A 27,809-nucleotide genomic window follows, 5' to 3' on the forward strand; every position below is an offset into this window, starting at 1 on the left:
TTGATCCTCTTGGGGAAATTCAGGGAATTTTACAGACTATAGGTTTTTTTTACAGACTTGTTACAGAATAGATGTCCTTCCAGTCCATTCAGAAAACAACTTGAACTAGTGTTTTGGTTCAAGAGATTATTAGCATTTGATAGTGTCATGCTAAGCATTCTAGTGCAAAAACAACAACTCATGTAGTAATACTAATTTATATATACTCCAGTTTAATCCCTTGTACATTGTATATTGCCCTTGCACATTACGGTTACAAGATGCCATCTTATTTTCATTGTACTGTACTTGTGCTGTATAATGACAATATATTTAATTTATAATCTAATCTAAACAACAACAATAACAACAAACAGCATCAACAACAACAACAGCAACAACAACAACAAATGTTTCTTGTCCCCCAAAAACACTGATGTTTTTTGTGTTTTTTTGGACGTCTTGAACGGGCCCCTGTAAATGTCCTAACCCAACCCCCTCCAATGTACAGTAAATGTCCTAACCCAATAATACACGAGACCCCCTTCTTGGGACCAAGTAAGGTTTCGTCGATAATCCAATGTACAGTTACCCCCCCCCCCCACCCACCCAACGACCTCCAATGTACAGTTCCCAATCAATCAAATCAATCAATCAATCAACCAATCAATCAATCTTCCTCCAACTGTGTGACAAACCAGTTTGGCTCCTTTATTAAAATGTGAAATACCCCTTTAACTGAAACTGTCAAATCCGCGCAGTGCATGCTGGGTTGCAGAATGAACCACAATGGCGGCGGAGAAGCAGCAGCGAGCCTCGGAAGTGATGCTTCTCGCTTGTTTACTTTATGCACTTGTGCTTGAAACTAGTGCAGCCCTCGCCGAGGAGGACCTGCAGTGGGACGAGAGCGGCTACGTTCTGTACTGCCCGTGCATGGGTAACAGTATAATATCATCATAATAATAATAATAATAATAATATCATAAACTTCACCTAGCGCCATGTAGCTTTGCTAATGTTACCGGGACGTCAGTCAGTCAGCCAGCAACCGAATGGCAACAATGTAGCCTGTAGTCTTCATCATGTCATTGTTTCAGATGGCAACATTGTAACAGCGATCACTGGGTTATGTAGAAGCAAGGCTTTTGTGGCAAGAAATGCATTAATTTCTATGTTATGCAGCGGTTCTAAAACACAGTTTTTCAAATGACATAAGTGGTCTGAAAGTTTATGAATCAAAGGTTGTGCCTCTAATCATCACATCACTTGCCCACTTGGAGATGCAAATTGGCTTACTACTACACCATGCACTTGCAAGTTTAATTATATTTAGTAAAGATAGCAGTCCTACTACACCATGCACTTGCAAGTTTAATTATATTTAGTAAAGATAGCAGTCCTACTACACCATGCACTTGCAAGTTTATATTTAGTAAAGATAGCAGTCCTACTACACCATGCACTTGCAAGTTTATATTTAGTAAAGATAGCAGTCCTACTACACCATGCACTTGCAAGTTTATATTTAGTAAAGATAGCAGTCCTACTACACCATGCACTTGCAAGTTTATATTTAGTAAAGATAGCAGTCCTCCTACACCATGCACTTGCAAGTTTAATTATATTTAGTAAAGATAGCAGTCCTACTATTGATTGATTGATTGAAAACTTTATTAACTGATTGCAGAATGGGTACAATACAGTACAGCTCAATACACACAATTGTTAAGGGGATGCAGACCAGAGAAAGACTTTCGTCTTGTTTACATCAGGGTCCCCCATTTTCAATTCATCAGGACATATATGACATACATGATGACATACAGATAGACAGTACTGCTACATCTATACATTTATGACATACCAGATTTGCAAATGCAGTACTGTTTGTGATACAAAAAGAGTTCAGAAAAGGGAGTATATACATTTGACGTAGAAACTGTACATTGGAGGAGGTTGGGTGGGGTTGTGTGGGGGGGGGGGGGGGGGGGGGGGTTGGGGGGGGGGAAACACTGTACAACTGTACAAGCAAAACTGTACATTGGAATATTGACAACCATACTAGGTAAATTACTGTACATTGGAGGGGGTTGGGTTAGGACATTTACAGGGGCCAGTTTCGAATTGCAGTCTCCCGTAGGTGTTCTTTGAGAGTGATTTTGAAAGTGGGTAGTGATTCACATCCCTTTACAGCTTTGGGTAGGGCGTTCCAATTTTCAAGTTTAGGTTTATTTAAACAAAAATTCATACTACATACAAGTTATTGCAATGAAAAAAAAGTAAGTCTCTGAATCCTCAATTTTGCAATAAGAAATTCCCCCGCAAATGAGTAGGCTGAACGTTTTACGTTAATGCAACGTTAAATGAGTAGGCTGACCGTTTTACGTTAATGCAACGTCAAATGAGTAGGCTGAATGTTTTACGTTAACGCAATGTCAAATGAGTAGGCTGAATGTTTTACGTTAACACAACGTCAAATGAGTAGGCTGAATGTTTTACGTTAACGCAACGTCAAATGAGTAGGCTGAATGTTTTACGTTAACGCAACGTTAAATGAGTAGGCTGAACGTTTTACGTTAGTGGTATGTTATGTTATTTTAATATCTCGTTGCACATCTTACATGATAAAGCGTTTGCTGAATAATTTTGTTTTGCCTCAATATACACAGTATATTATATTGATGCAAAACAGAATTATTCAGCAGTGTGTGTATGTGCGTGCGTGCGTGCTGCGGTGGGCAGGAGCGCGCAACAAGATGGTATAAATATGGTATATTAAATTAATGCAGTCTATTAGAGCTGCCGCGGTATTGATTATTTCCTTACCGCACAAATTTGCAAAATATTTCCTACCGCCGCGGTTTTTACCGCACGCACACAAAAAAAAAAAAAAAAAAGTTTGAATGCATTTTTTTTTTAGTAGTAGTCTACTCTTTATAGCATATAGCCTGCCTCTAGTCTAAATGTCTATCTTTAGAGGATGACTTTGCAGCATGAATATTGTTTGGGATTCGGCAAGCACGCATTAGTTATTGAAAGTGAAACACGGATGCGCAGTTCACTCGGTGTCGCGGGCAGGGGTGGTTACCCCTAACCCCCCCGACCCTTTCTTATTATTATTACTATAAAGTTACTACTTTATAATAAAGCCATTCGTTTTGTGGCATTGACATTATATAGTTATACGTTCAATAACATCAGCGTATTTACCGGACCATAGCAAGCAATACTCTATCATATCTCAGTTCCTTTCTTTGCTCAGAGCGTGCTGAGTTGTCCCATTCTGCGGTCTGTTAATAAAGTTTTCAATCAGACAAGTGTATAGAACGAAGGGCTTTTATTATAACATTCGTTGCAGACAGTAAAATCATTATGTCTCGTTTAGTACTCCTGAGGCGCGATGGTAGTCCACTCCGGCGGAGAGTTAAAGCTAACGTTATTAGCCGTGTTGTGATGACCTGACATTCAGGACGTAAAAACGTGTGACGCGTCTCTCTTCTGACCAATCAGTGGTCTGCAATGTTTCACGTGACTTTTCTGGTACCCAATAGGGTCGCTTGGAACCTCGATAGACGAGTAGGGTATATCTGCAGAGCCGCAAGCCCAACGAGAGGAGGGTAATTTATTATTATTATTATAAAAAACAGCTGTGACGCGGTATTCAGCCTACTCTGCGGTGGCCGTGATGTAACAGCGATACCGCGGTAATGCGGTAATCGCGGCAGCTCTACAGTCTATTCCACTATAGGTATATAGTGTGATGAGATGGGTACCTTTCACATTTGAACCGATACGGTACCGGTACCTGTGAATCGATACCGGTACCCAACGGTACCTTTTTTCGGTACTTTAGTGACAGTCTCAAGAAATTTTATTTACCTACCTCAGTCGCAAAAAAAAATCCAAACTTCAAATAACTACAATTTCGACCGTTTTCGGCTTGCCATTGCTCCGACTGCTTTGTTGTTGAATCAAGTCAAATCCTAGGTAAGCATATATTGTGCGTGTGAACGTTGACATGAAAAGAAAAGGTAAAAAAAAAAAAAAATGGTAATAAAAGGTAAAAGAAAAATCTCACTTGAATCGATACTCGGTAGTACTGACGTGTTTCGGTTCGGTACCTCAAAATTACCGAATTCGGTACCCATCCCTAGTGATGACTGGTGATGACAATACATTTGAATCTAATCTAATTTTGATCCATCTTCTATTTCCACACGGCCCTCGCATTTATAATGAGCTGGACCGGTGTGTGTGTGTGGAACGTGAACGTGATATCTGCCATGCGAGACTATAGGCGAGCAGGCTTTCGTCAAGTCTGAAGTGTTCGACTTTCTGACTCCTCCATCTACTCTCGCTTGCCGAAAGTAATCTCAAACACGCCTAATGCTACGTTAAATGAGTAGGCTGATCGTTTTACGCTAATGCTACGTTAAATGTTCAGCGATGTTCTCCCACGTGTTCCTCAGGTCGCTTTGGGAACCAGGCCGATCACTTCCTGGGGTCTCTGGCCTTCGCCAAGCTGGTGAATCGCACCCTGGCGGTCCCTCCCTTCATAGTGTACCGGCACCATGCACCTCCGTACTCAAACGTAAGTACCGTCACGACCGGAGACCCTCTTCTATCCTTCAAGGTGTTCCATTAAATGGACAGTGAGGTGAACTGCATTCTCCTTTATTATCATTCATATGCATCCCTATCATTCATATTCATCCCTATCATTCATATCCATCCCTATCATTCATATGCATCCTTATCATTCATATGCATCCTTATCATTCATATGCATCCCTATCATTCATATGCATCCCCTATGCTTCAGATGCATCCCTATCATTCATATTCATCCCTCCCTATCATTCTTATTCATCCCTATTGTTGTGAAGGGCCAGATTAAACCGAATATATATATTTATTTATATATATATATTTAATTGTATTTGTATATTCTCTAATATTCCCTGATATCCCTTGTATATTCCTTGTACAATATGCATTGAATATCCATTCTAGCCTACTGAACATCCCATAATAGTCTCCATTCTACTATTGGTCGAGACCTTGGTGCCAGGCTGCCATACCCCTCAGACCCAGTTCAAACGTACCGCTCGACATGTACGAACAAGTCCTAGTTCCGCGTAGGAATTTGGCTACCGCACCACTAATGGGACTATTTGTTCATAGTGCGTATATATACTGCGCTACTAAAGTAGGACTTTCTTTTCAGTCCAGTTTCTTACCCTCCAATAGAGTCACAGACGTAAAGCCTCCCCGCGATGCCACGTGTGGGAGTAAGGCCAAGTTCGGCCTACCATCGGTATTGAGACATCGTGTATATTAATATTTGAATAGTCATATTTGGCACTATATCGTCGAGTTGGACGTAGTCTATTAAGCTAATAATAGTCTGTTAATATATAGTGCTTCGTGCGGTGAGAATACTACCGTGGTCAGTACCCCATCGTTTCGGGCAGAGAACTGGCTGCTTACCCAGGGTGGTTGACCCTATGTGAAGCTGCACCCGAGGAGCCCCAGAGCCGACGAGCGAGTGGACCTGTATACCGGATTATTCTACTGACGACAGCCCGCCTTCCCAGGCACGGATTATGCTTTGGATACGTTGATTATTCCATGGATAAAGACCCCCGACACTGCCGTGTGTTGGAACCCCCCCCCCCTGGAGAGGACGCAAGGTGAGGAGACGCTCTGCAAGACGAGGTCTCTTCACGTCTCTCCCCCGTGGACCGGAGAGAGCCGGCCCACAAAGAGTCCACCTGCTTTCATCTGTGGTCCAAGGATCGCCGGCGCATTGAACGGCACTACAGTGGGTTCACCTGGGATACCCTTGGCCGGACGAGGCAGCTGGATTCTACCCCCCCCCCCCTCCTACTCCTGTCGGCTTACAAGCGACCGGATTAACCCCCTCTAGTGTATCCAGCCTATAATCATTAAAGTATCATTGCTGTTATTCCTTAACTATTCCAGGTCGTATATTTACCACCTGCGCCTTCAGAGATTGGACATTATCTATTGATATACCGACGAATACTCCTTGCCATAAAAGTGCATACTATTTCAATTCATAAATGTAATTAAGTGACTAAGTGCTTATTCTACACACCATCGCTGTGTAGGAAATAAAGACCTGTTTCTAATTCGTACATTTGTGTTGGATCCGTTTCATCTACGTGAGAGTGTTCATGATAATATATTTATGCCGTGTACTGGGTGGCCGAATATTAAGTACAAAGGTAGTGGTAGTAAGTATCATATCTAGTAATACAGTCAGGGAATTGTACCCCTCAGTTACAATTGGTCCTTCGAGCCGGATGGTAATTAGTGTAATATTAATATAGTGTTATTAATATTGAAATGGCCTATGATGAACACTCCACGAAACGATCCTCCTAACCAACGCCCGCAGCGCGAACGACGGCTCCCTCAGTACTTAGAGGCTTACGCTGTCAGTCAACAACCTAGTCTTCTACTAACAGTAAACGCGGTAAAACTAGAAAGTAAAAGTATGTCTAACCCCAACGCCCAGACTACCCCGACCATAGAGGCCCCTACGGGCTCTAATGTAACTGACCAAGTTCACGGTGGGGACCAGTGGGAACCAGACATGACTTCACACCCCGCCAGTACTGAAGAAGTAGTCCCCGATGAGTCCCGGGAGGAATACAACGCTACCGAGAGAGAACTCGGCACGGAAGAAGACGGGGAGAGCACCATGGAGATAGAGCTCCAAGGCTCCGCAAGGAGTACCCCGAGGGAAGGCTCCCCTATACAACCGCCTTCTCCCAGCGAGGCAGAGAGGACCCTACAGCAGGCCTTCCTCATCAGCCTGAACGCCGCTGCTGAACGCGACCGACTGCAGATCCAGCAGCGGAGCGAAGAAGAGCATATACGTCTAGAAATAAGACGCATTCAGATGGAAGAGAATGTGGCCCGAGACCGAGCAGACAGCCAGCGAGCAGCTGCTGGTGGTCTACGGGACGCAGAGCGCGACAGACAGCAAGCGCAACTAATAGAACAGCTGATCAGACGGACAACACCCTCTCCCTCCGCCAGAGGCTCCAGGAACTCGTCTAGACACACCCTAGCCGAGTAAACAACCCTGAACTTGACCAACAGACGAGGTCTATACCCCCACAGACCACCTCCCCCCACCGGTCCAAGCGAGACCTAGCAACCGGGAAGGAGCAGCATATCCTGTGGAGAGGCTAAACCAGAGACTACAAGCACTGGATGACCTAACTGAAGACGAAGAGGAAGAGGAGGAGAACCACGCCCGAAGACAGCACAGTACTCTACCGGACCAGGAGGTCCGGTACAGCCCAGGCTATACTCCCGCGGAGCTGCGCTACAGACCCCCGACTCTATACACGGGTGAGCACGACGCACGACCCGCACCGAGGAACAGCACCTGGACAAGCGGGCCATGGTACACTGCCGGTACCAGCCCATACCAAGAAGCGGGAGGAGACTCGCCTAGGAGGCCTCTCCCCCAACGCTCGCCGATGTATCCACAGTCAGCGTCATACATTGGCACGCCTATGGTACCCGACTTCACCCAAGAGAACCGGGCCCAGTATACAGAACTCCGCATGTGTCTGGAGACCATGTTGGTGGATGTATTGGATGAACGCCACAAATACGCCATCCTACTGCAGCACTTAAAGGTACCCCGCGCACATAATATAGCGCTCGCCTACGCGACTTCCACCACCCCATACACAGCAGCGCTGGTAGCATTGGACCAGAGGTATGGGCGCATATGGGATTACGTGATCCAGGAGATCCGACACATCGACCGCTTACCCCCAGCAATAGACAATCGAGCACTGGACGACCTGTCCATCAGAGTGCAGTCCCTGGTAGGGATGTTGGGAGCGCAAAGAGAGAAGGGGAAGTATGAACTTTACGCCAACTCAAATGTGGAAAGGATTCTGGAGAAGCTGCCGCCCGCTCGTCAGGAGCGCTTTAGGCGGCAGAGGGACCACAGAGACCCGAATGGCCCCGAACTGAACCTCCTCGATCTAGCAGACTTCCTGGCGAGAGAAGTCAGCAGCCTACGGCTAGATACATTCGGACGGAGCACCCCTGGCTCCAGAGAAGGAACCAGACGACTAAATGATGGAAGAAGATCGGTGACTGTGATGCACCAATCGGAGTCAGTACCGAGCAGCAGGAGCCACAGTACCCCCTCCAGAACGGAGAAGTGGAAGATAGTGTGCCCCTACTGTGAGAAAGAACACTGGCTAGCGCAATGTGACTCCTTCCCCAAGCTGAACGCGGAGGAAGCAGGTCAATGGATAAAGTCCAACAAGCGCTGTTTTCGCTGTGCGCGCTCACACATGGCAGCCGAATGCCGCTTAAAGAAAAAGTGCACCAAGTGCGATGGAGCCCATCTGGACATACTTCACGACAGTAACAGACGGCGCCCTTCACCTGCACCATCCAGCCGCAAAGCGAGCGTCATGTACATCGATCCCGCCAGCAGCAGTGGAGCCCGAGTACTCCTAAAAGTAGTGCGTGTGACACTAAGCTACCAGAATAAAGTCCTGGACACTTACGCCGTCCTCGATGACGGGTCAGAGAAGACCCTGCTGCTCGCCTCCGCTGCGGCCCAGCTAGGGCTGCGGGGAAGCGAAACCCAAATGACAATTCGGACAATAAGACGAGATTTGAAGACGATAAAGGGCGAGAATGTCTCATTCTCTATCGCAGCAAGCGGCCAGCCTGAGCGACGGTACCAGATTGCAGACGCTTTCACCAGCCAAGAAATAGGACTGTCGCGGTACACATACCCCGTCGCCAAGCTGATGGAGAAATATGCACATCTGCGCAAGTTACCGATCCCGCTCATAGACAATGCTATGCCGACCCTGTTGATAGGCTCCGACCATGCAGACCTCATTGTCCCGATAGACCGGGTTCATACCGGACCCCGAGGCTGTCCTGCAGCAGTCGAGACCCGTTTGGGATGGACTCTCCAAGGCCCGCTCGCCAAATCTCTCAACCGAAGTACAGCCACTAGATGTCTCCACTCCCGAGTCACAGAGGGAGAAACCGCACTCCTGCAACACGTAGAGCGGCTATGGACCTTGGAACAGATGCCCTTTAAGAACGGAAAGAAAGACATTCGCTCTAAAGATGACATTCACGCCATTCACCTCCTCGAGACAGGGACCAAGAGAGTCCCGGTCAACGGCGCGTTGAGATACGCCACGCCACTCCTGCGGCGAGAAGGAATGCCTACTTTCCACGCCAAGACAGACGCCACAGAACGGTACCTGCTGAACACGGAGCGGCGCTTAGCCAAGAACCCCGCCCAAGAGAGTGTATACCGCGCTGAGATTGAGAAGCTCATCACAGCGGGACACGTCACAAAGATGGACATTAAAGAGGCTGACCAGACCACTGAATCGTGGTACGTGCCCCACCACAAGGTCCATCACAACGGTAAAGACCGCATCGTATTTAACTGCAGCTACCAGATCGGATCCCAAAATCTGAATAAAGAGTTACTGCCCGGTCCCACACTCGGCCCCTCCCTACTCGGCGTTCTACTCCGCTTCCGCCAGGAAAGGGTGGCCATCAGCGGGGACATTAAAGGAATGTTCCTGCAGGTGAGATTAGTAGAGGCGGACAAGCCCCTGTTACGGTTCCTATGGAGAGAGAAGCCAGGAGATGAGCACCCAGCCATCTACCAATGGGAAGTCCTCCCCTTCGGAACGACGTGCAGCCCCTGCTGTGCGACATTTGCACTACAGAAACATGTAGCAGAGGACCCAGCAGCGGACGAAGAGGTCCGACACAGCGTAAAGAACAGCTTCTACGTAGACAACTGTCTACAAAGCCTTTCAACCCAGGAAGAAGCCGAGGCTCTCCTGATTAAACTCCGCGCCTCATTGATCAAAGGCGGCTTTGATCTCAGGCAGTGGGCCAGCAGCGATCCGCAAGTACTGCGCAGCCTCTCCTCCGAGGACAAGGCAGCCAGCAGCGAGACCTGGATGGCTACAATCCCGGGAGAAGCCCAGGAGATGACCCTGGGATTGGTGTGGCGATTCAAAACAGATTCGCTTCACTACAGACACAAGCCCCTGACTACGGAGCAGGGAAGGCCGGCGGCGGCGCCGACCACCAGACGGAGTGTGTACACAACACTCGCCCGACAATATGACCCGCTAGGATGTATTCTACCGTACACCACCAGGGCAAAAATGATTGTACGAGCATTGTGGGACAAGGACCAGGGCTGGGACGACCCCATCCCCGCACACCTTGCATCCACCTGGCGAGAGTGGGAGATGGAGCTCCACTCACTCCCAGGCGTTAATATGCGCCGAAGCTACTTCCCACCCACGGTGAGGCCAGAGACATGTAAAATGGACTTACACGTCTTCAGTGACGCCTCAGAGGTCGCACAAGGATCAGTAGCCTACTTGCGGGCCCAAGACCAGGGGGGAGAGATCTACACAGCATTTGTCCTCGCCCGCTCGAGAATAGCCCCACGCAAGCAACAATCTATCCCACGTCTAGAGCTCTGCGCAGCCCTAGCCGGAGCGCACCTAGCCACGCTCATCCAACGTGAGCTCACCATACCGGTGTCTAGAACAATCCTGTGGTCAGATTCCACGACGGGACTCGCCTGGATCAAATCGGACTCATGCAAGTACAAAGTCTTCGTGGGAGTCAGAGTCACCGAGATTCAAGACCTAACCGAAGAGTTAACCGGAGAAACAGAGTGGCGCTACGTTGATACAAAACAGAACCCAGCTGACGTCATCACCCGGGGGATGCCCCTGGATGACCTCACCCGTCGCAATGTCTACAGTGACGGCCCCGCATTCCTAAGACTCCCGGAAGGACAGTGGCCCATGCCTATCCCGAGGGAAGCAAGTCCAGAGGAGGTGGAAATTAAGAAGTCTGTGTTCTGTGGATTGAGCACCGTAGCCTCCACCGACCCTAACATAAACGATTGCACGTCCATAGAGAGTGCACAACAAAGAACATTCCTGCGGTACCACCCGGAGTGCAAGTCCCCCGCTGATATGTCAGCAGCTAACTACGAGGAAGCAGAATTGCTTCTACTGCAGCGAGCCCAGAGAGACTCGTTCCCCGATGAATTGGCCTGTCTACAGGGAGGAAAGCCCGTCCCATCCGACAGCAGATTAATTCACCTGGCCCCCGAGAGCGACGCTCATACCCTCATCAGAGTGGGTGGTCGCCTACGCAGAGCCCCCAATCTACCGGATGACATTAAATACCCGATCGTATTGAACAGCCGACACAAGGTCACAGAGCTGATTATAAAGAAATACGATGAGGATGTACATCACGCAGGAGCAATGACAGTCCTCACGGAGATTGAGGGAGTACTTAACTCGAAGCCCCTCGGATATGTCTCCAGTGATGTGGCGGATATCGACCCAGTTACCCCCAACACACTCCTGATGGGGCGGCTAGATCCTGCATTACCACAGACAATGTACCGGCCTGAAGAAGCGAACGGCCGACGAATGTGGAGGTACAGCCAAGTATTAGCCGACAAGTTTTGGAACAGTTTCCTACTGCACTACCTACCGTCTCTACAGACCCGCCAGAAGTGGGTAAAGGAGAGAGACAATTTGACAGAAGGAACAGTCGTCATGATTATTGATCAATCACTGCCCAGAGCTATGTGGCCGGCCGGCCGCGTAAGCAAAGTGATCACCGGTGCCGACGGCAAGGTCCGAGCAGCTGAAGTGCTCGTCCAGGGTCGCACTTACACCCGTCCCATGGCAAGGCTCATAGAACTGCCTCGACTCCCAGACACAATCGATGATGACCATGACCCTACAACCCTATGACTTTGTGAAGTTGACTGACCCCAACAGCAAACCCTTATGTGTAAATAGACAACGCGATTAATCTGTCTCTGTTTAACTGATTAGGTCTGGGACCTATTCAGGGGGTGGCTGTTGTGAAGGGCCAGATTAAACCGAATATATATATTTATTTATATATATATATTTAATTGTATTTGTATATTCTCTAATATTCCCTGATATCCCTTGTATATTCCTTGTACAATATGCATTGAATATCCATTCTAGCCTACTGAACATCCCATAATAGTCTCCATTCTACTATTGGTCGAGACCTTGGTGCCAGGCTGCCATACCCCTCAGACCCAGTTCAAACGTACCGCTCGACATGTACGAACAAGTCCTAGTTCCGCGTAGGAATTTGGCTACCGCACCACTAATGGGACTATTTGTTCATAGTGCGTATATATACTGCGCTACTAAAGTAGGACTTTCTTTTCAGTCCAGTTTCTTACCCTCCAATAGAGTCACAGACGTAAAGCCTCCCCGCGATGCCACGTGTGGGAGTAAGGCCAAGTTCGGCCTACCATCGGTATTGAGACATCGTGTATATTAATATTTGAATAGTCATATTTGGCACTATATCGTCGAGTTGGACGTAGTCTATTAAGCTAATAATAGTCTGTTAATATATAGTGCTTCGTGCGGTGAGAATACTACCGTGGTCAGTACCCCATCGTTTCGGGCAGAGAACTGGCTGCTTACCCAGGGTGGTTGACCCTATGTGAAGCTGCACCCGAGGAGCCCCAGAGCCGACGAGCGAGTGGACCTGTATACCGGATTATTCTACTGACGACAGCCCGCCTTCCCAGGCACGGATTATGCTTTGGATACGTTGATTATTCCATGGATAAAGACCCCCGACACTGCCGTGTGTTGGAACCCCCCCCCCTGGAGAGGACGCAAGGTGAGGAGACGCTCTGCAAGACGAGGTCTCTTCACGTCTCTCCCCCGTGGACCGGAGAGAGCCGGCCCACAAAGAGTCCACCTGCTTTCATCTGTGGTCCAAGGATCGCCGGCGCATTGAACGGCACTACAGTGGGTTCACCTGGGATACCCTTGGCCGGACGAGGCAGCTGGATTCTACCCCCCCCCCCCCTCCTACTCCTGTCGGCTTACAAGCGACCGGATTAACCCCCTCTAGTGTATCCAGCCTATAATCATTAAAGTATCATTGCTGTTATTCCTTAACTATTCCAGGTCGTATATTTACCACCTGCGCCTTCAGAGATTGGACATTATCTATTGATATACCGACGAATACTCCTTGCCATAAAAGTGCATACTATTTCAATTCATAAATGTAATTAAGTGACTAAGTGCTTATTCTACACACCATCGCTGTGTAGGAAATAAAGACCTGTTTCTAATTCGTACATTTGTGTTGGATCCGTTTCATCTACGTGAGAGTGTTCATGATAATATATTTATGCCGTGTACTGGGTGGCCGAATATTAAGTACAAAGGTAGTGGTAGTAAGTATCATATCTAGTAATACAGTCAGGGAATTGTACCCCTCAGTTACACCTATCATTCATATGCATCCCTATCATTCATATTCATCCCTATCATTCATATGCATCCCTCCCTATCATTCATATGCATCCCTCCCTATCATTCATATTCATCCCTATCATTCATATCCATCCCTATCATTCATATGCATCCCTATCATTCTTATTAATCCCTATCATTCATATGCATCCCTATCATTCTTATTAATCCCTATCATTCATATGCATCCCTCCCTATCATTCATATTCATCCCTATCATTCATATCCATCCCTATCATTCGTATGCATCCCATTCCCTATCATTCATATTACGTTTATTTTTATTTTTTTTACCCAGGGACAGTGCACATTAAACAACATATTCAGTTTCCACATCAATGTATAAATGTGCCAGAATTAGCTAATGAGCTAGTTTTCATGTGTAGTCCCTGCCTAAACATGCACGTCTTCATGGTGTGGGAGGAAACCAGAGTACCTGGAGGAAACCCACGCGAACACAGGGAGAACATGCAAACTCCACACAGAAAGGCCCCCTGCTGGGGTTCGAACCCAGGACCTTCATGTTATTTATTCTAGCCAGCTAAGTGCAGGTGCCAAAGCACTAACGCCACACAAAGTTATCCTAGGTTTTTCCTCTGATGTCATCATTGTGCCAGAGACAGTTGGCCAATAGAATTGCGGTTCACTTCTTTGTCGATTCAATTGACCTATCGCAAAAACCCCTACCCTCTTTTCACGCTTCCCTCGGTCAAACGTTGGCGATTGGTGGATTGAGAAGAGAGGGGCGGGTTTTGAGATGGGTCAATTCTATTCTTGTTTACATCCTGCCGGACATTTCTCTTAAATGCCGTGCTGCAGGTTCACGTCCCGTACAGTGAGTTCTTCCAGCTGGAGGCCCTGTCCGCCTACCACCGCGTGGTCAGTCTGGAGGCCTTCATGGAGCAGCTGGCACCGGAGCACTGGCCCCCGGGAGAGAGGCACGCCTACTGCTTCGAGAGCGCCGCGTCGAGGAGCGTGGACAAGAAGTCATGCCCGATGAAGGTGAGAACGGGGCAAGGCACAGTCGAGTAGAGGTTCAAGTTTCAAGTTTTGTTTTATTCGTATAAGTGTACCGGTCACGGTCACGGTCTACACACGGTCACGATGGACTGTGTGTAGTGAAGTGGCTGTGGACGTTAAGCGGTACTGCAAGTAAAAACTCACTCTCCAGAGGCATCCAGACACAAAAAGTGAATTCACCTCTTGGTACAGTGGTCTGTGATGTCGCCCGTGGCGCGGGAGACCGGGGTTCAACTCCCACTCAGGGCGATCCCTTAACAGGGGTTGAATAGAAAAACACAACGCAGAGCAATACGACACCGGTTTACATGATAAGGTGCATGTACATTACAGTGAAATGCTTGGTTTTTGTACAAGCCCCCTGAGATTGTGCGTCATACAGTAAAAAGAATAAAGGCCAATTACTATATATATACAATATAAAAACTAAGTACAACCTAAAGTACAAAATTAAGTACAAAATGCAAACGATGAAGTACAAAGTGCAAACCTTTTAAAATGCAAAAACGAGGTAGGGATGTAGTGCAAAGCTTTTAGGGATGCTCGATATTGGCTTTTTTACCGATACCGATATTGTCCAACTCTTAATTTCTGATACCGATATCAACCGATACGATATATGCAGGGTTTCCCCCCCCCCCCCCCCCCCCCCCAAAACGGAATAATTTCAGGTAATTAACATTACATATCTCTTGTTGTGGAATTAACACAACATTATGCATACTTTTGACAATAAATAAAATCAGAATTAGTTCTTACTTGCTTGCCTGGGTAAATAAAGGTTATAGAAATGTAAGAAAATATATATATATTTTTTTGAAAACCGATACCGATATTTTCCGATATCACATTTTAATGCCAATATCGGCCGATAATATCGGACATCCCTACTTTTTAGTAATAGATAAAAATATGATCTAGTGTTAAAAAGTGTTTAAAGTGTCTAAGGTGAATGTTTAAAGTGAGTGACTGCATGTGGATGTGTGTGCAGTGAATGTAGATGGATGGGTTAGTTAGTGTTGCATAGAGTCATTGAGCATCATTGAGGTTGGATTGAGAGTGCTAGTAGTGGTCCTTCTGATGGTAACGGGCAGTGAAATGCTGCCCTCTCGTGGCCTGGCTGTGACATTATCCACCCTTGGTTTATTTATTGGTACATGTGTTGTCAATTTGTCTGATGCAGTTCCTTGAAAAGTCTAAACATTTCTTAGAATTTACCAATAAAAGGCCTTAACAAGTATTAATAGTCGTGAATCAGTTTTAAATCTGAAGGGTCTTAATATTTATATTTTGAATACTGTAAGCAGGATCCAGTGCCAAATGTCTGTTTAAAAAAAAAAAAAAAATTACATTTTAATCCCTTGGTTATCACGGTATAGTCTTTGCTATTTGTGTTCTCAAACTTTGTCCCTAATGACTATTGTACACTCTCATGAGTGTTACCCGTCACCTGTACTGGTGATTGACGTTGCACGGTCCCTCCCACATTCCATATTCAGAATAGAAAGGTGAGGAACGATATAGGCTAAATAATGTGTAGGAAATATTGCCGGGTAAATAATTGTCTAACTCTGCCAATATTTGGACAACGGACAAGCTGTAAAATGTGGGGCAATCATCAGTCCATCATCAGTCTCTGAAAGAGGAAGTGGACTAGATTCATTATGACAACAGGCTGCCTGTAGGCTAAATGTGACAGTTATCAGTTTGCATTTATGGTGGGGATTTAGATTAGATTAGATTAGATTGAAATGTATTCTCATCATACAGCACAAATACAGTACAACAAAAAGAAGTTTGGTGTCAAATCAGAGTGCAAATGTAACAGTAAAGTGCAATATACAATGTACAGGTGATTAAACGGGGTACAACATATATACAAATTAGTACTACTGAGTGTAGTGCTAATCAGATGTATGTACAGTATGGTAGTAGTCATACTGGCCAGCAGTGTAACTAGTACCCGTTTATTTGAAAGCCATGTATAAACTATGAAACGGAGAACTACCATAATAATACAGCTGGGGTCTAAATGACTCAGCATAGACCTGTTTGATGTATACAAACATACCGTATTCGAGCCAATCAGCAATACTAACTGAGTCAGGTGACTAAGTTGCCCCGTACCTGCGCGAGCTGCTGCGATAAAACAATACGACAGGGCTCTGTGGAGAAACCATGGCACTGCCCTGGAAAAAAAGGAGTTTAAAACGAAAACGGCTGGATGTCATTTAGCCAAATCAGCATTGAGTGTGAGTGTTTCCACTTTTACATAACTAGCTTTGGCATGGATTGATTGTTTAGATCACTAGCATGGCTAACAAATGCAAATATATTGTAGTCTGCCTTTTTGCCCCTGTGATGCATGCGCATACTAGTAGTAGTAGTAGTAGTAGTAGTAGTAGTAGTAGTAGTAGTAGTTTATTTTTTCAGTCATCATCTCACACAATACAATATACACCACCATTTATCAATATTTGATTTTTACAGTGACTGAAAAGGTACAGACTGAAGCATAGTGCTTACCGTTATATGTGCCTGTCCTATATTCTTACCAAAAAAATACAAAGATTTAGACTCAAACAGTATTCTAAAGAAGAAGAAAAAAGCAAGCAAAACAGTATTATTCAACCTTGTAGTTTTCAAAATTAGCTTTACAAAAAAAATACAAAAATGTAGATTCCAAAACCGTATTATAAAAAAAATAAAGCAAACAAAACAGTGTTATTCACTCTTGTAGTTTTCAAAAATAGCTTTACAAACCTTTTTCTTAAAAACCAAAATCGTATTACTCATTCTTAACTGTATATCAGCATTGTTCCACAAGTTAACCCCAATAATAGAAATACACCTCCTTTTAATGCGCATACTGAGTCTGACGTATACAGCGAACAGGTCTATAGAACTTGCCATTCTGCCTTGATTATACTGTATGAAGCACAATCTCTGGGGGCTCATATAGAACCAAGCATTTCACTATAATGTACATGTACCTTATATGTGACAAATAAACCAAAACTTGAACTATAAAAAAAGAAAAAAAGTATTTAACCAGGAAGTCCCATTGAGATACAATATCTCTTTTGCAAGGGAGACCTGACCAAGATGACAGCAATAACATTTGCGATACATCACACGGCAATAAAATGTGCGATACATCACACAAGAACATAATAAAAGTGCATGCATACAATATAATACATCACATGAAAACACAAAACGGAATAGTCTACATGATAGTAAAAGTGTATGACAGGGTAATACAGTAACTTTGCAATGGGGACCCGACTACAGAAAGCAGCAACATTCTTCTTGTAGGAAGTTATGTAATAATGAGATTTAAATTCGCAGAGCGAGACCAGGGTGTCTAAGTGGATATGGTCCTGTAGCCCATTCCATGCCCAAGGTGCAAAGCGAGAAAAATATGTCCTTCCTAGTTCAGTGTGTATTCTGGGAGTCTTGTGGATCTGGTATGGTAGCTGCTAGACTCAGGCAAAGCAAATTAGATTGGAAAGATATAGGGGAAGCTTCCCTAGGACGGCCTTATATATAAAAACACACAATGGTGAGTAAGCCCTTTGGCACTAGTGATGAAGTGCAGAGAGGCATGGTACAGACTGTCTAGCTTTTTTAGCAGTGAAGAGGCAGCATGCATATTATATATTATGTCACCATAGTCAATTACAGACAGGAATGTGGTTTGAACAAGTTTCTTTCTGGCCTCAAAAGAAAAGCATTGTTTGTTGCGAAAGAAAAACAAACTAACCACCCAACCACCACAGAAACCACAGTAGTCTTACAAGTAGCCCGGTAGATTGTGATGAAAGGTAAGCCTACACAAGACCTTGGCAGTTGAACCAAATCGTTGATTTCAGACCCTGGCTCTAGGCTATTGTAGCGATTAATATCATTAAGGACAAATGTATTTCTTCACATTAATAAACTTGGACAGATGTTGTTTAACTCAACCAGTTATTGTTATTTTGCAGCACTGATCAATATGCGTAATTACTCATTCATTTAATTTAATTAACTTTTTATTTGATCCATTACTGGAACTGTAATACACACTTTCATAAAAGAAAATGGGTGTTTCATAATCAAAGCACATCTCAATTAGCATATTCCAAAACATAGGCACTCAGAAGAGAATGCCTATATAAGTTCACATTTGGTGCTTGTTTTTATTGCAAAATTGCTCTTAAATGTAATTAAATGGTGGCATTAAAAGGTCTTAAAAATGTCTACATGTAACTTGCTGGTAGCTATGGACAACACCCTGCCTGTGATGTCACTGTCTCAGTGGCCTGACCTGTAGTCACCCTGCCTGTGATGTCACTGTGATGTCACTGTCTCAGTGGCCTGACATGGATGGTTCTTGTTTCCTCTTCAGGACGGGAACCCGTTCGGTCCGTTCTGGGACCACGTCGAGGTTGACTTTGACAAGTCCATCTTGTTCAGTGGCATCTCCTTCGGTGTCTACCACCAGCCTCACTGGATGAAGACGTGAGTTCTTGATTTAATTCATATTCAACATGTATAGTATATTCAGTATCACTGTAAGTCTGTCTGCCCTGCAACCTGCTATATCTCTGAACGGGCACATAATACCCTGACCACGTGTGGCGTGATGATAGGGACTGATGAGCCACTATATATATCCCTGTTGAAAATGACCCACTATCTTCCTGTTGAAAATGACCCACTATATCCCTGTTGAAAATGACCCACTATCTTCCTGTTCATTTTCCTCCCCTGACCTAATGGAAGGTCACAAGACTGACACGTCAGTCATTAATAATAATAATAATAATTATAATAATAATTATAATAATAATAATAATAATTAGCCCAATTCATATTTTTGTATTTCAGAATTCAGAATCTCTTTATGTCCCAAGTACATCTTTGCATATACCAGGAATTTGTCCTCTGCGTTTTTTCTCAACTATTTAGGAGCAGTGGGCAGTGTGGAAAAACAATATAATTAACTCTGAAATAGAAATATATGAGAAAAATAAACGGTGTAAACAAAGGTGCAGATGAGGGTCTGTATGCCCTATTGGTTATTAATATACATTACAATATAAATATAGACAATAGAAAAAGTAAACCGTATACACAAGGTGCAGGTCTGTACCCTAACTGGCATGATATACGGCATACGCTGTAGTCCGTGTAGGTTTCGGTGGTTAAGAGTCAGACACACTTAGTGGTCAGTCATTACAAATAGTGCTCGAGTTCTGCAGCCGTTAGTTCTCCAGTCTCTGCCCACGGCTGTGGAGCCTGATGGCCGCTGGCATGAAGGACTGGCCGAGGCGGTTAGTGGAGTGTCGGGGGCTCTGGCTGAACGTGCTTCTCATCTTGGCCTCATTTCCTCTCCTCCTCCTCTTGCGCCTCCTCCTCCTCTCATCATCTCCTCTCCTCCTCCACCCTCTCCTCCTCCACCCTCTCATCCTCCTCTCATCCTCTCCTCTCCTCTGCTCTCCTCTCCTCCTCTCCTCCTCCACCCTCTCCTCCACCCTCTCATCCTCCTCTCATCCTCTCCTCTCCTCCTCTCCTCTCCTCCTCTCCTCTCTCCTCTCCTCCACCGTCTCCTCCTCCTCTCATCCTCTCCTCCACTTTCTCCTCTCCTCTCCTCTCCTCTCCTCTCCTCTCCTCTCCTCTCCTCTCTCCTCTCCTCCTCCACCCTCTCATCCTCTCCTCTCCTCTCTCCTCCTCCCTCTCCTCCACCCTCTCATCCTCCTCTCATCCTCTCCTCCTCCCTCTCCTCCTCCACCCTCTCCTCCTCCACCCTCTCATCCTCCACGCTCTCCTCCTCTCCTCTCCTCTTCTCCTCCTCCTCTCTGAGTAGGTTCCCCCCCTCGGAGCACCCGGTGCTGGCCCTGCCCGGCGCCCCCGCCACCTTCCCGGTGCTGGAGGAGCATGTGGACCTGCAGCGTTACATGGTCTGGTCTGACGGCATGGTGGCGGAGGGGGAGCGCACCATCGCCAGCCTGCTCACCAGGCCGTACGTCGCCATTCACCTCAGGATCGGCATCGACTGGGTGAGACTGGCGACGCACACACACACACGCGCGCACATACACACACACACACACACACACACACACACACACACACACACACACACACACACACACACTCACTCACTCACTTTAAACACTCACCTTTAACATTCACTTTAAACTATTTTTTTTTACACTACGCCATATTTTATCTATTTATTACTAAAAGATTTACACTACATCTCTACCTCATTTTTGCATTTTGTTTGTACTTTAGGTTGTACTTTAGTTTGTATATTTTGTGTAGTGTTTGGTTTTTATTCTTTTAACTTTTTTACTGTATGAAGCACAATCTCAGGGGCTCATACAGAACCAAGCATTTCACTGTAATGTACATGTACCTTATATGTGACAAATAAAAACTCGAACCTTGACTTGCGCATACACACACACACACACACATACACACAAATAATCCCACACAAAATCGATTTCGCTCAATGTTATTTTATTTATTTTTTGATAAAATATTTGTTTAATTTGTATCTCTTTTTTACACGAAACAAGACAACACAATACAGTAACAATAATAATAAACAAGAACTCACAGGACAATAACAGCAATAATAATAATAACGATAATGACAGTATAAGCAATTCGATCAGAATAATGAAAATAGAATAGTTGTAGTATAAATTAATTATGTAAGGAAAAGGAAAAAATAATAAAAAAATATATATAAACAGCGACAACAAAAAGCAAACTACAAAATTAAGACTACACATGGACACTCGCTCGCTCTCTCCCCCCGCTCACCCCAGGATCTCAACGTGAGTTACAGTCATAATATCTTATTCAGTACTCAAAATTGATATGCGCTCTTTTAGCTTTTCAACAGCAGCCAACCAGATCGCGATATTAGATTCATTAACCCCTTTAACACGTGCAGTGGATATCTCCAGATAGATCACATCAAGATAGGTGAGAATCCATACCTTTGGACAGAGTTTATCTGGGTGAATCCAGTGTGAGGCAATCAATTTTTTGGCGGCTGTGAGGCCGGCTAAAATGAGTCTTTTCACATGTGTAGAGGTCGGTAATTGAGAGACATCATTCAATAACAATACAGAAGGGGAGACAGGTATGGTCACAGAGAAAATATCTGAGAGCTGAGAGGTAACATTTTCCCAAAAGCGCTCAACAGGAGGACATTCCCAGTACATATGCATAAATGTTCCGGTGGCACCGTTTGGACACAAGGTACATCGAGAGTCGGGTCTGAGACCCATTAGATTCAATCGTCTAGGGGTCAAATAAGTCCTGTGAATTTTTTTTGATGAATCTGTTGGTGATCTGGGTTGCGTGAGGATAGCCGAACATTTTCCCAGACTGCATCCCAATCAAAATCTACATCCAACTCTGGGGCATCCTTTCTCCAAATCGTATCCAGGGGGAGGTCTTTATATGAGGACATAAGTAAATGGCGATAAAAGTCAGAAACGAAGCCTCTCGATGTCTCTTTGTCATAAAATAATTTGTGAAAACGGTGATGCACTAGTGGAACGTCCCATGGGACACCATGAGCTTTCAGAGCTGCTTTTATTTGTAGATAAAAGAAAAAGGAGGTACCGGGGAGATCATATCCGTTGGATAGATCCTGGAAAGAGCGGAGACCAGAGTTATCGAAGATATCCCCCAACGTGTGGATGCCTTTCTTTTCCCATCTAGGGTACCTAAGAGGCTGTTGTCCAATAAGGAGGAGATTGTTATTGAATAGAGGGGAATGCGTGTGCCATTGATGGCGGTTAGTACCCACTTTCTGGGTGTCACGCCAAGTCTGGATCACATGTGTGATAAGAGGGCCAAATCGTAATTTTCATTGCTTAATTGATATGTTGGTATACACACACAATATCCTGAAGTCTATATGGGGACACCATCTTCTCCTCCAATGGTCGCCAAGACACGGCTGCTTGAGCGTCAAACCAAGTGATCAGAGGTCTCAGACACCCTCCCCAGACCGACAGTAGGGCAGCATGTGGTAGTCTACACACCCTCCCCAGACCGACAGTAGGGCAGCATGTGGTAGTCTACACACCCTCCCCAGACCAACAGTAGAGCAGCATGTGGTAGTCTACACACCCTCCCCAGACCGACAGTAGGGCAGCATGTGGTAGTCTACACACCCTCCCCAGACCGACAGTAGGGCAGCATGTGGTAGTCTACACACCCTCCCCAGACCGACAGTAGGGCAGCATGTGGTAGTCTACACACCCTCCCCAGACCGACAGTAGGGCAGCATGTGGTAGTCTACACACCCTCCCCAGACCGACAGTAGGGCAGCATGTGGTAGTCTACACACCCTCCCCAGACCGACAGTAGGGCAGCATGTGGTAGTCTACACCCTCCCCAGACCGACAGTAGAGCAGCGCATCGACCAGGAAGAGAATTGGCATGACGACTAAATTGAGGATATGGGAGCAAAGTAACGATACAAAATAAAGAACTTTAAAAAGTAATTTTTGATTGTCACTCCCCCCCTCTACCTGTCTTCCTTTTTGATTGTCTCCCCCCCCACCCCCCCCCCCCCCCCCCCCCACAGCAAAACGCCTGTAAGATGCTGCAGACCGGTGACGCCGGGCCTCACTTCATGGCGTCTCCTCAGTGCGTCGGCCACAACCGGCAGACGGCGCTGCCCCTCACCATGACCATGTGTCTGCCCGACCTGGCCGAGATCCGGAGGGCCGTCAAGCTCTGGGTGAGGAGGATCTCCGCCCGCTCCGTGTACATCGCCACCGACTCGGAGTCCCACAGCAAGGACATAGACAAGCTGTTCAAGGGCAAGGTAGGCTCCGTTAACCCTTTACTACCACTCTACAGAGGGCTAACCCTTTCACTACCACGCTACAGAAGGTTAACCCTTTCACTAAGACACTACAAAGGGTTAACCCTTTTACTACCACACTACAAAGGGTTAACCCTTTCACTACCACGCTACACAGGGTTAACACTTTCACTACCACACTACAGAAGGTTTAACACTTTCACTACCACACTACAGAAGGTTTAACACTTTCACTACCACACTACAGAAGGTTTAACACTTTCACTACCACACTACAGAAGGTTTAACACTTTCACTACCACACTACAGGCGGCACGGTGGTGTAGTGGTTAACACTGTCGCCTCACAGCAACGCGTGAGGCCTTGAACCATCGCGCATGTGTATGAATTTGACCGGCACAGAATCGGATATATCTGATCTCAAACTGTCTTTTTCTGATTACCTAAAAGATTTAGAAATGTGTAAATAGCACATGTTGACCTGTAAACCTGTCCTCCAGTTAGGAATATTAACTAAGAAGACTGAGGAGACTCATTATAATAAAGATAAAAATAATAGCCAACGTAATTTGTATCTTTTGCTCGTTGTTTTGCTTGTTTCTAAATGAATTCCACAAGCATTTTCACCGTTAATTCTGATCTTGAATGGGTTCCAAATGGTAAATGGACTGCATTTATATAGCACTTTTATCCAAAGCGCCTCGCTCCTTATGCCTCACATTTAGCCAGGGAACAAAATAACCAAAAATAATCTACGCCAATGGCCTGTAGATTTAACGTCTGGCGACTAAAAATAATAGGTCTGCCCGCCATTTGGCGTGTAGTTCATATCGATACTTATTTTGAAAATCCTGTGCGGGTCTCATTTCCGCCCCAAGCGCAGCTCCAGTCATAATATCGGGGCTCCGGCAGCTAGCAGCAACGTTCGGTTCATATGATACTCTTATTTTGAAAAACCTGTAGCAACTCCGCAAGTCATATGATATCCGCCCACTCCGTGTTTCTTGAAAACAGAGCAGCGTTAAACACAGCAGCGTTAACACAGCAGTGCGCCTACAGACTCAAAATAAGTCTGTGGTGTTTTTTTTCTTCTCACAACGAGTCAAATGCATCTACATGCTTTGCACGTCGCCATTCCTTTATGCCCACATCGCCCGAAATTAACGTTTATGTACCAATCACTACAACGTTAACGTAAGCTAACAAGCTAATCCTGATCAGACGAGGCAGAGCCATAGTGAACAGCAGACAGTGTGGACTGAGGAAAGGGAAATGGGGGGGGGGGGGGGGGGGGGGGCACTCTCCCCTTCCCTGTGTGTGTGCGTGCGTTTGGAAAGACGACGAAGTCACTAGTCAGGACTCAGGACAGGAGTATATTATAGTAAACTGAGGATTACTGAGGATGGACAGATAATGTTGATATTCAAATATAAAAAAGTTTCGAGAGGAGTGGAAGTTTGAAGACAGACTACAATATGATGCCGGGGTGGTGAGTTGAAACACAGTGTGTGTGTGTGTGTGTGTCCCGACCCCACTTCTATGTTTCAATCAATTATTTGCATTTAAAACTATTAACGCTGACTCATTCCTTCAGTCCACTCAAAATTATGCTAATATTCCTTATGTTGTTTATGATATTAATTGAAAATAGCATATGAGAGTATTATATAGTAATAATAACACATGGTGATATACTAAAAAGCTATTTATAATTTTTGGCTGGTAAAAAATCTGCCCGGCTGGTAGTTTTTAAAATCTACCAGCCAAATGGCTGGTAAGTCAAAAAGTTAAGTTTGTTCCCTGCATTTAGCCATTCACTCACACATTCACACACCGACGGCGGAGGCGATTATGCAAGATGCCAACCTGCTCATCGGGAGCAGTTGGGGGTTAAGTGTCTTGCTCAAGGACACTTCGACAGCCTTCAACCCTCCATAATTATGTTATAAACCCTCCCCAGTGTGATAAGATAAGGGGGCGACAGTGGCTCGGGAGGTAGAGCAGTCGCCTGGTAATCCAGAAGTTCCCGGTTGGATTCCCGCTCCTCCCGGGCAGCGTGTCGAAGTGTCCTTGAGCAAAACACTTAACCCCTTATTGCTCCCGATGAGCAGGTCGGCACCTCGCGTGGTCGCCTCCGCCGTCAGTGTGTGAGTGAATGGGTCAAATGTGAGGATAAAAATACACATTAGAGAAATACAGAAATGAGTATTGAGGATAAACAAAGTTATGTTATATTGTGTATGTAGTGCTGTACTATATTCACTGCTGTCAAGTGAATCAAGTTTTTTCTTTTAATATAAGTAAAAGTATATTCTATATTGTAATATACTAAATTATGTTATATCTAGTAAAATTAATGGAAGAACAAATATAAATGTAAGGGGGTAGGGATCAATAAGCTTAGCTTCCCTCTACTCCTTTTTTGGACATGTCTGCTAACCAAATACATTGCTTGTTTATAATTCCTTTTTTTCTTTTTTTATGTTTTTTTTTTTTTAATGTTTTTTAATTTGTTGTTATGATTGTTTGGTTTGACGGAACAAGATACCGTGAGTTGTTTGGAGAAATGTGGAGAATAACATGTTCAAAAATAAACTTTTCATTCATTCAAAATTGTAAAGCGCTTTGGATAAAATAACTATATAAATGCACCGTTTACCATTTATAAACGACCAGTAAAAAAAAAACGCTGTTCTCCTGGGTTCACACATCCCCTTGTCTTCCTCCTCAGGTGAAGGTGGTGAGCGTGCGGCCCGACTCGGCCCAGACGGACCTGTACATCCTGGGCCAGGCCGACCATTTCGTCGGCAACTGTGTCTCCTCCTTCACCGGCTTCGTGAAGCGGGAGCGGGACGTCCACGGCCGGCCGTCCTCCTTCTTCGGCATGGACCGGCAAGGGACGGTCAACAAGGAGGAGCTCTGACCAGGACGTCCCGCACCGCCGTGGTTGTAGAACTCAAGACGACGGAAGACTTTTTAGAAGTGGAGACTGTTGTTGAACGACTCCCCGTCAGGGAGGACTATTGATGCCCGCGGGAGTGAGAGACCGTTCCATTTGGGTGACGTGACCGTTTGTAGTATGAAGAGCAAAGGGTACAAACGGCTACCTCCCTGTTCCTGCTTGCTCTCCGTCGAATGCCCTGAGCACCTGAGAGTAGGGTCGGGCATCGTTTGGATTTGAACGATTCCGGTTCCGATTCTCCATTTCGATTCCTGTTCTAAACGATTCTCGATTCCGATTCTTTGAGGTGCAGGTCAAAACAGGTCACAGCTTATTTCGCAGGAGATTTTTTTTTTTTTTTTTTTTGAAAATTAAAAAAAAAAAAAATGTCATACTATTCACATTTTCAGTTGACTTGATACAGTTTAATTTGGTTGCTGTACTGTAACAAAGTAAAAAAAACAGAACCGGAAGTTAGGAACCGGTTCCTATTAGAACTTGTTTTCGGTGCCCAACCCTAGGTAGGATGACCGGCTCGGGTCCGGTTTTATAGAATGGGTTTTTTAATCTGGGAGGAACGGGGGGGGGGGGGGGCTTTAGGGGATAGGGTGGAGGGAGCCGGCGACGTGGGTGAACATTTTTTGTGGGACATGGTGGCGTGGACACTGTCGCTGTTGCCCAGAGACGTGTCTGAATACTGAGAGTATTATCGTTCACACAGACGGCAACACCCAACAATAATAACCAGGATAGCCTTCACATACCGGGGTGTGTCCAGTCAGTGTATCTTATCCAACCTTCTCATAACCAGGCTTATTTGGGTCATTTTGAAACGGTAATGTGATGTTTACCAATGTGCCGAACTCGATACTTGAAATCCCGGGAATATTCCTGGGATATATTGGTATGCACGGCAACACAATCCATCGTCTCTCTCTGTACCCTGCCTTGGAAGTACGCCCAGTATTTGAACGCCCATTTGTGAAGATTTGGGATCTTCCTTGCATCAGGGAAGTATGCGGTTCATGTAACTTATAATATACCATATTTATGCAGCTGCAGCCATGTTCTGCATGATTTCAGTCAAGTTAGCGAGAAGCTCAGGTCACCGTGTTGAAGCCTGGGAAAGACCGATCGTAACGTCAGTGATCATGTTCTCTCTCCTTCTCTTCCTCTCTCCCACCCTCCCTCCCTCCCTTTCCTTAAAGGCTACTCTCCCCCTTCCCTCCTGAGAAGTGCATTGTGACTGATCCACTACATACTAATTATAGGGGAGGAAAGGAGACTGTTTTCCCCCCTACCTCTTCTGAAAACCTGACAAATGTCTGCAGCCTACAGTACCTCTTATTGGAATAGGCCACACAAACAGCCCCCACTGTGAATGAGAACAAACGTGTAACGGCGGTGGTGAAGACAAAATAATGCTCTGCACTGTGCTTTTATTTGATCATTGTGGAGGAGGTGATCGTGTGGGATTGGGAATGAGGGTCAAGGTAGTAGTTTGTGTTCCCTCTTTGTTAAGCCAGTTAATGTGTTGAATTTCTACATGCATTGTACATTTTTCTATTGTTTTTCATTAATAAATTGA

The 27,809-nt window shown here is 45.4% G+C and overlaps 1 protein-coding gene across 1 annotated transcript; it reads left to right on the top strand.

Annotated features, from left to right (window-relative positions):
• Positions 1–776: 776 nt before the first annotated feature.
• pofut1 (protein O-fucosyltransferase 1) lies at positions 777–26,786 on the top strand. Its single transcript, XM_084333280.1, has 7 exons — positions 777–916; positions 4,449–4,570; positions 14,226–14,408; positions 18,820–18,932; positions 20,281–20,473; positions 23,038–23,280; positions 26,012–26,786. Exons 1-7 carry the CDS (start codon positions 805–807, stop codon positions 26,201–26,203), a joined length of 1,158 nt encoding a protein of 385 aa, XP_084189406.1. The 5' UTR covers positions 777–804; the 3' UTR covers positions 26,204–26,786.
• The last annotated feature ends 1,023 nt before the right edge of the window (positions 26,787–27,809 follow it).

Source organism: Notolepis coatsorum (assembly GCF_963971535.1).
Source record: "Notolepis coatsorum genome assembly, chromosome: 17".
Lineage (NCBI taxonomy): Eukaryota > Metazoa > Chordata > Actinopteri > Aulopiformes > Paralepididae > Notolepis > Notolepis coatsorum.

What these genes read in the sequence shown, in the direction of transcription:
- pofut1 (XM_084333280.1), top strand. Translation starts at nt 805, where the DNA reads ATGCTTCTCGCTTGTTTACTTTATGCACTTGTGCTTGAAACTAGTGCA. An exon ending in TCTGTACTGCCCGTGCATGG is followed by an intron (nt 917 to 4,448) that starts GTAACAGTATAA and finishes CGTGTTCCTCAG; the next exon opens with GTCGCTTTGGGAACCAGGCC. An exon ending in ACAAGCTGTTCAAGGGCAAG is followed by an intron (nt 23,281 to 26,011) that starts GTAGGCTCCGTT and finishes CTTCCTCCTCAG; the next exon opens with GTGAAGGTGGTGAGCGTGCG.